Source organism: Equus asinus, chromosome 8 (assembly GCF_041296235.1).
Source record: "Equus asinus isolate D_3611 breed Donkey chromosome 8, EquAss-T2T_v2, whole genome shotgun sequence".
Taxonomy (NCBI): Eukaryota; Metazoa; Chordata; class Mammalia; order Perissodactyla; family Equidae; genus Equus; species Equus asinus.
In genome coordinates this window covers 21782304-21796429 of record NC_091797.1, presented here as the reverse complement: position 1 = coordinate 21796429, position 14126 = coordinate 21782304, and the positions used below count along the sequence as shown (strand labels likewise).

Sequence of the window (14126 nt, the reverse complement as noted above, 5' to 3'; positions counted from 1 at the left end):
GCCTGGTTTATGACATTCCTTTGGGCAAAAATCCTGTCCCCCAGCACTGAGCACAGCCCAAGCCAGTCATGAGACCATAGCAGCTGCCAAGGGACCCAACTGCCCTGTCTGCCCCCAACTGCACTGTTGCTGGGCAGGCCAAGGGCTCTGAAGTTGGTCCCACTGCCCCTCACGTCCTTCATGTTGGAGGAGCTGGGTGGCCCTAGTGGCATGGGGTGGGAGTGCAGGCGGAGCTGTGGCGAGGTTCCCAGGAAGCCCACTCAGTCAATGGTACAGCACCAAAGGCCTTCTAGAGTAGGAGACATTGTCTTTCAGGAGGGGTGACCCAACAGCCATGCGCACCTTGTTCCAGCGGTGGCCTTTATTGTAGATGGGCTTGACAGAGCGGGGAGACCAGCGGGTCAGGTACCTGTGGAGGGAGGATGGGGGGCAGCTGTGAGGGCTGAGGGCCCATGCTAGAGCTGGGAGAGTGGGTTCTGCCTTCTCAGGCCAAAGCTGTGGTTGGCCAACCAAATCTTTTCACCAGATTTCCTTTCTTGAGCAGGGGCTTTTCCTGGGAGCAACCGCTGAGTGTGCTGTAAACACATGAGCTGGGCTCTTGCTGCCGCAAGCGTGTGTGGCCAGGGTCAGGCAGCCCAGGGCCATGCACTCCCTTGATCTTTATGAGTTGTCAATGTCTGTGTGTATTTGATGGGGGAGAAGGCGGAGGAAGAAGCTGCTCAGACAACAGATTGTTCCTCTTTGGCCTCAGCCACGGGGAGAGGAGAGGTTGATGTAAGTGCCTGGAGGAATCCTTCCCTCTTCCCCACTTGGCTCACTCTGCCATCCCAGCCTTCAGGGAGCTCCCCTGGACAGCCGTAACTACTGTAGGACCCCAGCCCATCACCCAACCTATGATGGAAGCCAAGGGTGAGGGCCCGTGGGTGCAGACCTAGCCTGGAGGGTTCCTGTAAGTAGGAGGGGAGTGGGAAAGATGGCTGCCGCCCACAGACTTTTAGCCTCCTTTGGGGATGTCCAGGGCCCTGATAGTTCCTGGAAAAGTGGCTCATGCCGGCTGGGATTGGGGTTTACTCCATCCAGAATGAAACTTGGATCCTGTCCAGAGAGGCCCACCCTTCATCGTGAAAGCTCAGCCATGGCAAAGGCCAGGATCCTGCCCTGCCTCCACTCAACCCAGCTGCCTCTAGAAACCCTCACATGAGGGGTTTTTAATTAAAAAATTAATAACTTTGGCTGAAAATTTTTAGGTAAAAAATGATTGCTAATTTATACATTTCAACTGACCTCCCCTGGACCTCGGTCTTCTGCTCTCAGCCCTGTGCAAGGAACAGCTCTGACAGGAAGTAAAAAGCCACAGGACATACTGGCCTACACTCCAAGTGTAGGTGGACAGGCAGGGGAGTGCTGTTGAGGTCAGTGCCCCCAACAGGGAGTCATCTGTGGAGTGGGCTGGCCCCAGGGACTGCTTTTCCTGTGGTTGGTGATGCTGGACAGCAGAAGCCTACAGGTGAAGGGAGGGGAACCCGGCAGGCCCTGTGCCAGCATCTCCCCGTGTTCAGAGGTGGGCCATGGGAAAGGAGTGCTCACAGATTCAAGGACCCCAGGAGATCCTGAGGCTGGCCAGCTACTTGAGAGCTGCTACCCTAGAGCTGTTCTTTCCCCCCTGCCGTCGAGAGCCCTGAGGGAAGCTGGGCTTCAGCTAGCCCTGGGTGTGATGCTTGTGCCACATACAGCAGCTAGCTGGCAGGGCAAGGGGTGGAGGAGACGGCACCTGGGGGGCCTGCAGTCAGCTCTCTGGGAACACTCCAGCTCCAGGAAGAACCAAGGTTCTTTCCTGAACAAGCTCCTTACTACCTCTCCTGAGGGGCGGAGGAAGAAGGAACACGTGGCTCCCCTGGGGCCCCGGCAGAGCCTGGGCCAATACATGGCAGCTCAAGGATCTCTGGATGGAATCATAAAGTCCCTTGCAAGGGAATCGACCTCCCTTGTAGCCAGGACTCCCCTTCCCCCCCAGGGTGGCCTTTAGCAACCCAAGAGCCCCAACACGTCATCAATCCTGTATCACGTTAAAGGACACCGGATATACGGGAGGGAGTCTGGCCTCGCTTCAAAGGCCTGAGGGCAGGATGGCTTGTGTCCTTAGGCCTGCTGCTGTCTCTTAACAAGTCAGGGTTGGGGGTGGGGTGGGCTCAACCCCCAAATGGTCCACAGCACATTTGGGAAAGACACGAAGAGGTTAATGTGTCCTGTTCCCCTAGGGCTGCTGGCAGATGGCCCAGCCAGCAATGTGGGAGGTGCAGGTGGAGATGGGCACAGGGCCAGGGTGCTGGTGAGGCGTCAGTGAAGACCCAGCTCTGACTCTGCACCCCCAGCCCAGCACTCCGTGGCTGGTATATGCCTGGCCTCCCACCCTCCATGCTTGGGTTCTGTTGGGGATCAGCCTAGGAGGATGCTGGGGGTGGGGCGTCTTGCTTTGCTTCAACCATCTTTGGTCCCCTACAGAGAGCAGTTCCAGCAGCAGCTGGACAGGCTGAAGGAGGGAGGGGCCGTTGATAGGCGTGAACAAGAAGAAACACCAAAATCAATTTTACAGACCTGTATCTACAATCAAAAAGGGGGTAATATAGATCCAGGAGTATGTGAGCGTGGTAATGTCAGAGATGGAGGAGGGAAAGGAACTCACAAGAGGATGGCTATCTGAGTGTTAGACAGGAGTCTGCTCCTATACCAGAGAGGGCCACTGTGCTTAGGCCGAAAGGCAGAATGACTGATTCTAGAATTTCGGGGCCTTCTTTCCTCCTCTATAAAACCTCAGGACCTCCTGCGCAGCTGTGCAGGTTGTTAACTGCACAACTAGGGAGCACCAATCACAATCCAGTCTACATGGACGTTGCCTTGCAGTTTTGCAGTGTACAACTTGCATAGCTATACACAGTGGCCCTACCCCAGAGAGCCCTCCCATTCTAAGGCCTCCTCTTGCCCTTTAATAACCCCAGTGCTGGGATACTGAAAGTTTGTAGAAGTACTCTGACATTCCCATAGTAACCCTGTATGATGTCATAAACAGGGGATTAGCACATTCTAATGCCCAATCAGCAGAGCGTCTTACCCTCCTTGCCCCTGTGCTAAGTGCTCTACTGGGGAGGGCAGGGGAAAGAGGTTGCGGCCAGCAGGGGAGGGTGACAGGGGTGTGCACAGTATCAACTGCAGCAGCGGTGGGACTGATGAGAGTGGGTGCTTAAGCTGGAGGGATGGAACTGACAGCCAAGGAGCACTCTAGCTTTCCTGAGCTGTGGGACGAGCTCCAGTAAGCAGCTTCCCCAGCGGAATACAGTGGGACCGAGAGCCTGCAGAATGCTCAGGGTGTTGACACCCAGATTTGCTTACCGGTTGAGTTGGGGTTTGCTCTTCGGAACGAATCCTTCAGGAAGCCGAGGCCTGTGATTTGGTAACAGACCTGAGTGGAGGGAAGAGCATATAAGGGGATGGTTTCTGCCACTCCCTCTGTAGCTCCTGGGGGCCAGAGGGAAAGCCCAAGGGGATGGAAGGCTGGCATTGGGGGATGAATAGAATGAAGACTCTGGATGTCCATTTCTCTTCCAGGAGGAGCTGGAACAAGGGGCAACTGGAGGTGCGGGGTGGGTGGGGAATGGCGCCTGTAGCCCTCTGCCCCTCTCAGCCCTGAGGGAGCCTTCTACCTGCTCGGTGGGCCATCTTCACACACTCCTCAATCTTGCGGTGCTCTTCCTGGCATAGGCCTGTTATTCTTCGGGGCAGCATGCCTCCGTGAGGCCGGATAAACTGACTGAGCAGCAGAACATCCTGGTGGAAATGGAAAACAGGAGCTGGGGTCAGCTGAGTGGGTGGTTGATGCTGGGGAGCCAGGGCTGCATGGCCTACAGGGCAAGCTGTCATAGCCTGGCAGAGTTAAGAGGTTGATGTCTCCTTTGGGAACTGACCTGAGGCCACTCCCTCCACACAGAGCTTTGCACACTGGTCTGCTACCTTCACCCTAACAAAAGTTAAATCCCAACTTTGTAGGATTTTCTGACCCCATTACCAACCCTAAGAGCTCCTAGCTCCTCCATGAGATAATCTTTTGGTAGACAGGGTTAGAGAATAGAAACTCTTCAGAAGTGTTACCTATCTTTCACGCACCTGCAGTATCATTCCTGGTGACGAAAGGTCTGTTATTCTCCCCGGGTGAGGTAGGGGGTATGTCATATATTTCCACACAAGAGGGAAAACCTATACCATTTCCGCCCTCAAAGCCTATATGCCACAGGCTAGAATACACACAGACAGCTCCCCTCCACCTTCTGCCCTTTCCTCGGAAGTGCTAGGCGGCATACAAGCTGAGGCGGAAGGGACCAGGGCTGTGAAGTTAAATCCCACATCTTCTAAGCCCCCGTGACAGATGTGACCAGCTTCTCCAGCTTCCTTTGGTCCATCAGACTGCTTTGGACAAATCAAGGAAACAAGGATAAACAAGAGCCAGAATCAAGACAAGAGACCACTTCCCCTCCCATCTCTCACAGGATGGCTGAGGGGGTTAAATAAAAGCCACCATCCCCCATCCCGCCCACCCCCAGGGGCCTGACGTGCCATTCTTAGCAGTCATGTTCCGCAGCCCAACTTGCTGCCCTGGCAGGCGCCTCGCTGTATAACCGCAGATTTGTTTTAATCATTGGACAGTTCCTGAGGGACCCAGGCCCCCAATCCCACGGCTGTAATCTTCAGAATCTGATGAAAAGAACTTGGATTGGATTATCCAGGGCTAATAAACTGAGCTCATAGCCCCAGCCCCCCACAATGTAGGCTGCCAAGCGAGCTCACGGCCGTGTGCAGCTCAAGCTAGTGGTGTCCCGTGTGGAGGGGGTAAAAGAAAACAACTTTAGCCTTTACCTCGGAGGGGATTGGATTTCTTCTGCTGGATAAACAGAGCCAAGTCCATTTCCTGGAAATGGCTGGTAGGAAGAGTGCCCCATAGTGGTTGGCCAGGTGTGGGTTCACCTCCCCATTTACAGCTGGGATTCCAAGTATGCCCACGACCGCACTAACTTCCATGTCACAAGAAGCTGTGAACACTGCCCTGTGGCCTGCAAGCTTCTTGTTACTCTGGGAGGCCATCAGCAGAAGGGCCCTGGGCAGGGCAAAAGAACCCGCCGCCCCCATCCCAGGGTGGCCTGAAGCCAAGGCTCCTGGCCCATGAGATTAGTTGGGTCATTCTGTTCAGATCCCATGGGCATGTGGCCTCTCCTGCTCTTACCACCTGACCGGGATCTCTGCCCTTAGTCATCCCATTCCACAGAGGGGCACAGGGACAACTTGCAGGTCAAATTCGCCCAGAGCCTGAATCACCTGAAACCTAAAAATAGGGCACTTAATGTCACCAATAGAACTCTGAAAGACAAGTATGTCTTTTCCCCCAGGTCCTCCCCATTTCGAGGGAGGATGTCGAGTAGTAGTTGGCATCGTAGGCTCTGCCTGGTTTGTGTCCCCAGAGTTTGTATCCCAGCTCTGATACCTGCTAGCTGGGTGATCTGAGGCAAGTTCATTAACTTCTCCATGCCTCAAGATGTCTCATTTGTAGAACAAGGATGAAAAAAGTACCTAATTCATAGGGATATTTTGAACACTAAGTGAATGAAGACATGTAAATGCTTCCAACAGGGCCTGACACAGAGCCCGCACTCAGTGCAGGGTACCTATCATTGTTACTATCATCATCTTTCTGCGGAAACAATGGCTCCAGAAGAGCTAGAGCAAACAGGAGTCTTTGTAGTTCCAAGATGGAAAGACACAGTAATGTGTCCCCAGATCACAGTGAAGACTCCAAATAGACCCTCGTTATAAGAGGAGGAAAGTCAAACCCAGATCCTGATTCCTCCCCTGGGGAACACAACACTGCAAGAGTGGGTCACAGGGCCCTGGTGGTCTGAATCCCACGCACACAGACCATGAACTAAGTCGGTGACTCTCAACCCTGGCTGCACATTAGAATCACCTGGGGAGCTTTAAAAACTAATGACAGCCAGGCTCCACCCAAGGCCAACTGAATTGGCGTCTGTGGGTGGGGCCTGAGCATTTTTTTAAAAGCTTCCTCGTGATTCTAATGTGCAGTCAGGGTTAAGAGGCACTGAACAAAATGCTCAGTCTTTGGTGGCTCCATAAGATCTAACAGTGGCCTCAGGGGGAGATGCTGCTTAAGTTGACCAGGAAATATGACCTCTGGGACACTCAGAGCTGGTGAATTGCACACAGACTCACCTCATAGCCATACTTGTGCTTCAGGTTCCACCGGCAGATGGGGCACTGGCCCGAGGGGTTAGGGGGCAGTGGACTTTCCTGGGGAGTCTCTGTGATACGGCCTTCAATCTAGGAGGCAGGGAAAGAGAGCCAGTAAGGGAGCAGGCCACATGGACCCTCTGATCCTTGAGTAGCCCCCCAAACAGTGGGAATGCTAGTGAAAGTTCATCTCTGGGGTCTTATGGGAGTAGCTAAAAGGTCTCTCTGGCTGAATTGTGGTGGTTCTGCAGCAGCTGTATATTAGACCATGGGGTGACCAGAGATGTGGTTTGGTAGCCTGCAAGGGTAGTGGAAACCGAGCTTAATGTTGGTGGGAAAAGGGCAAGGTTTGCTGTATCTTCTGAATGCTACCTTACCTTCCTCACAAAAAGCACAACACCAGAACATTATGCTTTCCTCTCCTAGCTTTGGGAGAAAGTAATGCACGTGGTAAAAAGTTTCAAACTGCACAGGGAAGTCTCCCTCCCATCCCATCCCCTTCTCAGAAGAAACTGCAGTTTCCAGCTTTATCTTACAGAGGTAAGTCTATGTCAGTGGTTCTCAACCAGCCATGATTTTTTTCCCCAGGGGACACTGGACAATGTCTGAGACATTTCTGATCGGCATAACTGGGGGTAGCGTGCTACTGGTATCTAGCAGAGAAGCTACTAACCATCCTATAATGAACAGGACAGCCTCCACAACAAAGAATTAGCCAGCCCGGAATGCCAGTGGTGCCGAGGCTGAGAAACCCTGGTTACCCTATACAAGCAGATATCTGTGTGCACTCCTCCTGCTTCTCTTTTAAAACAGAGTTGAGAGGATACATTCCCCCGTCATCCTCCTCGCTTTTATCATTTTGGATTCCACCTTTCAAACCCTGCCAAGGCCACATGTGAAATGATCTCCACCACTGCTGCTGTGTCCTGTGACACAGCCTTGGAATTACTAAGTGCAATAGACTAATGATGTGGGAGTCAGCTCCAATCGCAAGAGGGGAGTGTAGAAAGCCTTGCTGATTGAGGCCATGGATTATGAGAGTGAGGTTGGGCCAGGTCTGAGAGGCTTTGGGAGGGAAGCAGCACTGTCCCCTGGGGGAGAACTAGCAAAAGGGAGAGGGGGCTGGAAGCAATGCTTGGCTGTGCAGGGCATCACTGCCTACGTTTCTGCCAAGACTACCACAGCAGCACCAGAAATGGAGAAGTGGGTTAGGGAAAGTATGTAGGTGCTTGGTAGGCCTTGGGAGAGGGTTAAATTGGGCCTGGGGGAGAAAGCTAACATTTTACTGACTCCCCGTTATATGCCTGGCTCTGTGCTAATAACAGTTCACATGTATTATCTCATTTAACCCCCACAACCTAGTGAGGGAGGCATCACGATCTTATTTTATAGATGAAGAAACTGAGACCCTAGAGTGAGCCATACACAAAGTCAGCCATGACTGCGCCTCTCCAGGCATGGATGGGCTTCCCTCCCCCAAGGGCCCTCACAGTGCCCCAGTGTCTCCATGTACATTCTACAAATAGCAATTCACACCCCATATGAAAAACCTTCACACTCAAAAGCCAGATGTGTTTCTCTCCACCAGTATGGAGTTGATAGGGTGAATGCTTGCTTTGGCTTTGAATAAGGGAGCCCAAAAAGGTGCCTTGTGAGGATAGGGGCCCCTAAAAGAACTGTCTGGAGGCTACGCAGTGAAAAGGCTGAGGGAGTATTTTGGGGAAGACTCAAAGGGGGAACCCTAAGGGCTTGTCCTGGAGAGAAGACTGCCTTGGGGAGGACCGAGCTTGGGTGGCTGCCAGAAGGGTTAAATCCCTGGTTGACATGGAAGTTACAGAGGCTTCTGGGAACTCTGGGGAGGTTGAAGATTTCTTGGAGGCATGGAAGGCCATGTGAAAACAACATTGTCTTTTAGGGATTATAGGATAATCTGGGTCCCATGACTCTCTGAGGAGGGGAGGTGACATGGGCCCAATGAGAGAAAGGGGGGAGTGGGTGGATGAAGAATCGTTCTAGCTTTCTTACCAACAGACAAGCTAGGGCAACAGCTAGTGAGCCCAGGGCCCAGAGAGTGTCACCTTTTAAATTGCATCATTTAAGAAGTAGCTCAGTCGTTCTAGGAGAAAGGAAAGGAACTGAGATCCAGGCTCCTGGTCCTGGGTCAACTCAGTCTGGCCTCCAGTCCTGCCACTGCCTTAGTTTCCCCTTTGGGAAAGTGATTTATCATCCGCCAGAGAACATATCAGCAAAGACCTCTGAGACTGTGTCATACAAAAGGCCACTTTAATCAAATAACAGATGTCTCAGTCCAGGCACAGCGACTGTTCCTGATTAACCACACTACAGCACGCAGCTTGAAAAGAGCAGACTGTGGGATTTAGTCACAGAGGAGCTGATCCTGGAGCCAGGAGTCCAGTTTGGGCCTCCCTCTCTCAGAGCAGCAGCCAGGCAGCTCCAAGCCTTAAAGAGGTTGCAAGTGGCCAACTCGATGATACTCACTATAGTCGTCTTCCCTTCTTGGATCTCCACCACTGCAGAGATAAAGGGGAAAAATTAGGTCAGCCATTTAATAAGGAACAGGGAGTTTCAAATAACAGTTTAAATTCTACACATGCAGAAAAATGGAGCCTTCAGTCCGCACTCTCCCATGGTTCCCACCTGGAAGAGAAAGCATGCAGGGTTTACCTCCGAGTGCCCAGGCTCCATGCCCTCGAGGCTGCGTGGGGGCAAGCCCAGATGCTTAAATATCATCTCTTTGGGATTAAGGGTCTCCACACTCTTTTTGCCTTTTTAAGCCGAGATTCATCGTGGTTCTATCCAAGGGAATTGGCAAGATCCTGCCCTACCATGGCCAGCAGCAATGACCTAAGAGTTGGGGGTGGAGGGCAGCAGCATCTCAAAGACCTCCAAAAGCAACCACTGCATGTGTCTTTCATGAAGAGAATCAGACAAACATAGTTTCTGACCTTGAAGAGTCTGCAGTCTAAAATACAGCACTGAACTAACACTGCTCCAGGAGCCCCACAGTGGATAAGCAACGAGACACGTTCACTCCTAAAACTCATCCTGAGGGCCTGTGTTAAAGCTGAGAGGACAGCTGTGAGAGTTACACCCTCTTTTCTCCTCTCCTCTCCCTGCAGGGTTGCATTTTGTTACCTACATTGGAGACGGGTGATAGAAGAGATACGGGGGCTATGGATATTAGGTCCAGGCAGAACTTAAGGAGAGTACTACAACTCCAAGCCAAGGTAGACTCCCTCAGCTCTTTGCCAATTTAGGTCTGAGGGGAAGGGAACTTCAGGGCAAGACAGTAAGTGGCACACATCCATCAGGCTGTATCTATTTCCTATCTCACTTAACCAGGATGCAGAATAACAACTTCAACAGTATTCAAAGGAAGAACTAAGCTAACAGCCCACATTTGGCAAATATATAATCAAATAGAAAGTTCTTAGAGATTCTCCCTTGTTCTCTCAGTTTCTTTAGAAAGAGAGAAGCAATAGCTGTTAGCATAGGAACTGGCACACAGCAGATGCTCAATAAATGCTAGCTAGCATTTGGGGAGCAAAATACTTGTCATGGTCCCCTTCTGACTGCTAATTATTGTAACTGAAAACTTTGGCCCACACAGCTAGGCTGCAAACTGTCTCTCCAAATACTAAAACCATATTTTAATAGCAGCTTGGCCACCACAATGAGTTTCACTCAGCTCCAGCCAAGGCAAGAAGTAGTACAGATTAGAAAGAGCCTAAGGTTCTTAATTGTGGGCATCTAGTGAGAGTTCTGGACCTCTCCCTAGAACATGTCCATCAGCATACACACAGGTAGACATGGCCTTCAGGGGGCTCCCCTAAATGGTAACACTATTTTCTTCTCGTAGGGCAGGAGGTGATTTCAGTTTGTTCATTATGTCTAACTGTAATTTTCGAAAGCTGCTAAAATAAACATGTAGTGCTTTTGCAATAAAAAATAAACAATAAAAAGAGAGAACGAGAACGTCTAAAGAAAACAGTGAGGCAATTCGAACCCAACCAGAGGCCCACGACAGCATCTGGGATTACTGAGCTCTGTGACCGACACCTAATTGGACACAGACTGCCTAGAATTGTCCCTCATTTGTTTTCTGGGCAAGGCCATTCATAAAGACTCATTACTCCAAAACAACCAGCCCAAGAGCCCCTCAATGTCCAACTCCAGACACACGAAGGAGTAACAATGGCCAGAAAGGCCCTGAGGCTTTCTCCAGAGAACTGCAGTCACTAATCAATTCAAAGACAAACGAGGTTTCTCCCTGTAAAGGAAAATGCGTCACCCCACACACGGATCTACTTGTACAGAACAGAGACCAGCCCAAACGGGATGTGGGTGAGGCTCAACCTGGTGCTCAGTCTGGAGGCCAGCACAGCTGCAGGGGGACAGGCACTGTGACGTGTCAACCTACAAACATGGGGGAGCAGAAGGGAGCCCCAGCCCAGCCGGGTTTCCAGGCACCCCGGAAACTTTGCAAATTTACACAAACCAAGTTGGGAGAGGGACGGGGGACCAAATCTGAGCACAGGCTGGGAGTCAGTTTTTAAGAATCCCAGATAGGAAACAAAAGGAGAGACACATTCCGGTACCACTCGAGTCAGCACAAGAACAATGCCCTGAAACACAACGCGGATAAACATGTGGTTCCTCTCTCCGTGGAGGCACTTGGGTCCTAACCATGAGGTAAACAAGTCTAACAAAACACACATCACTCCCGGCAAAGAACCAAACCCTGAAGTCATCCCGCTGGCCCCTGGAAAAGAGATCAAAGCCTGTGGCAAGCTTCACTGTTCACAAGCTCCCCACACAGCAACTCTGCGCCAGTGAATCATCTTACTATAAGCCAATGGGTAAAACAATAGGCAGATGCTTATCTAATAGAGACAATTTGTCAACCAGAAGGAATGACCTGAGAACTCATAGGAGATTGAGATTGATCAGGGCGGTGTCTCAGTGCAGAGGCAAAAGGCCTGGCTGGAGCCTGAAGAGGCCCAAGCAGATTTTAAGCCTCTGAAAACAGGAGATAGGAATCAAAATAGCATTGATTTTCAGTGTGCATACAAAAACATGTCAAAACCAAACAAACCCTGAGATCCATTTCGTCCCTGGCCTCCTCTCCATTCAAGAGAAGGGGGTGGCTAAGAAAAGTTGGAATAAGAGACTTAGGCATGAACAGAAAACTCGTTTAGAAACAGAATCATCCTTGTGTTCTGAGATATGGCTATATCAAGAATACCAAGGACAGATATGAAGCAGTTTCCTAAACTAGAATAAAGGGCCCAAATCTTCTAAGACAGGCACTTCTCATACATATCAAATAATCTGTCCCACATGAGACAACACATCTGCAGAGCACCCGTGGAGTGTACAGCCCAGCTCCACCTACTGCAGAGAGTTACACAGAATGGGAACAGTCTTTACTCTAGAGGAGAAAAGGGAACTAAACCAAGGACGGGAACTTTACTATAATAAAGTCCATGCCTCATAAAGAGGTCCTTTGAGTACTTCAGTAAATACTCACCTAGGATGGAGTCCAAGATAACTGAGTTGTAACAGTCTAGAGCAAACAGCATTGCGGTAAAATTGCAGTGAACGCAAAAAGACCTCGATGGCCACAGAAACACAGACACAGTGAACTGCAGCAGTATAAAGACCCAACTGTTTAGTAAAGGAGGAAGTGAGGAAAGATGAATGAGGAAGAGTGGAGGGCGCTGCTGCAGGAAGTGCCCAGGGACCAAGGTCCTTCTTGGAAAAGATCCATGGAAACCAAGTCCCACACAGGGTGTGAAGGAGTGGAGTAAACAAAAGGTAAGATGGCTAAAAGGTGGCACTAACAGTCTTATGTAGGGTCAGGGAGTTGAGTATGTGTCTGAGATGTGTGCCCACACTTCCAGCCATTGACTACTTTTCTCAAACTCTTTCCTCCCTCAAGCACTGCTCCCTTTTGCTCATCTTTAATTCTACCACTAAAGGTTTCTGATTCTCTTTCACCCACTCCCTTCTTTGCCCTTGCACCCTGAGAGAATGTCCTCTGCTCTAGCTTCAGAATGAGGTCTTATTGCTGCACAAAAATCTCTTTCCACTAGCAAGGTACTCTGGACTATAAGTCCTTTGAATTCTTTAAAGCCCCCAACTTGCCCACTCCTCTCTCAAAGTTTTTAGCTACAGGGCTGCCCACCCTGCTGGGCACATCCCTGTCTGAAATGTTAGGTCCTCCAGAAAGCCTTCTTAGCTAACTGGAAAAGATAAGGAGAATCCCCTTCAGCCTTACTCATTTCAACATACTCTGCTCTGAGCGTCTGACAGACCATTACTGTTAATTCAGAGTTGTAAGTGTTCATTTTTCTTGTTTTAAATACATTTCCTTCATAAGCGCTCTACAAGTGATAGGGCAGGAATGAGCTCTATGACAACCTTTGCTAAGCCTGGCGGGGTCAACCATAAAAACACTAAATGGTCTTCAGTAAATTAACTGATGAGAACTTTCAGGGAAGGGAGGGACCTGGGAAACCCTGCCGTGGAGTACCAAGGTGATGTTACTGGTGGAGAGGAAAGAATGCCGGCTCTACTTCCAACTCCACAACTTACTAGCTGTGTGGTGCTGAGCAGCTACTGAACCCCTCTGGATCAGATCTCTTCATTTGTAAAAATGTCAGAAAGGATTTCAGGATTGTTGAGAAGACTGAATAAATGTGGGAAAACCTAGCAGTGCTTGCAGCAGCCACTCAGTAAACTACGGTTTCCATTTTTGTCATCCTTCAGTCTTGCTTCTTCCATAATAATCTTTTTTGGCTTTGTGCGTCCCTCTTGTCAAACTTTAGACCTGGCTTTCTCAACAGCAATAGGACTGACATTCTGAGTTAGGTGGTTCTTTGCTGTGGGGAGCTGTCCTGTGCACTCTTAAGATGTTTAGAAGCATCCCTGGCCTCTATCCACCAGATGCCAGGAGTACCAGTTGTGAAAACCAAAAATGCCTCTAGATGTTGCCAAATATTCTGCTTCCCTGGGATACAGAAGTGCCCCCAATTGAGAACCACTGCTTTAGACTGAGGGTCTCTACCGACAGGAGTACTGGTGCCATGTGCTTATGAACTCTGACTAAAATAAAGTAGTACTACCTGATACGTTGCAAAGTACCATGCTTGAAGATTTTCAGCAAGACACCCAGCTTCCTTCCCATAACTTTAAAATTCTATGTGTACAATATTGTTTGGGTGTCAAATACACCAGCTGGGACCAGCCCAAATTAGCTTTATGCCTTATACGTAACGGGTAGAATACCAAGAGAAAGTTTTTTCATTTAGAGGCTTTGCAGACAGGTGGTTCTCAAGAAGAAGACTGAATATGGTAGTGCCTTCATGTACGACTACATCAATTCAGTTATTTAGCTGTTAGGTCTGAGAGTGAGTAACAAAAAAGGGCCCTCAACCCAAGTATTGACAGAGAGGTGGACTTCAGATTACATAGTCCATCATTTTACAAACTCTCCAACTGAAAAAATTCGAATCTCGAATATTCCTTTGTTAAAAAACAAAACTATTCGTCTTGCCTATCCTCTGGGAACATAGCAAAGAACTGTTTTCAACTTTGAATTTCATAGAGGATATGTAAAATTCAGCTATTAGTGTTTGACACTTGGCAGACACCCTCAAAATTGTTATGGGCATATGCTTAATTTGCAGCATGGGAATAGATGAAACATCTTATCCAAAACCCTTCTATCATCAGCATGATCTCTTTGGTGTCTTTCTTTATTAATGGATTAGTTTATCTAATGTTAACCAGACAGTATCTGGATTTTGTTGTTC

General features: G+C 49.7%; 1 protein-coding gene across 3 annotated transcripts in view; it reads right to left on the bottom strand.

The window, feature by feature from the left end:
* MRPS18A (mitochondrial ribosomal protein S18A) overlaps positions 1 to 14126 on the bottom strand; it is a 31058-nt gene that overhangs the window by 14443 nt on the left and 2489 nt on the right. For all 3 annotated transcript variants that reach the window (XM_044776752.2, XM_044776751.2, XM_044776753.2), the window contains exons 2-6: positions 8788 to 8819; positions 6271 to 6378; positions 3699 to 3822; positions 3388 to 3457; positions 343 to 409 (exon numbers count right to left, since the gene is read on the bottom strand). In XM_044776752.2, the coding sequence (XP_044632687.1) occupies positions 343 to 409; positions 3388 to 3457; positions 3699 to 3822; positions 6271 to 6378; positions 8788 to 8819 (401 nt within the window). The remainder of the gene's footprint in view (positions 1 to 342; positions 410 to 3387; positions 3458 to 3698; positions 3823 to 6270; positions 6379 to 8787; positions 8820 to 14126) is intronic.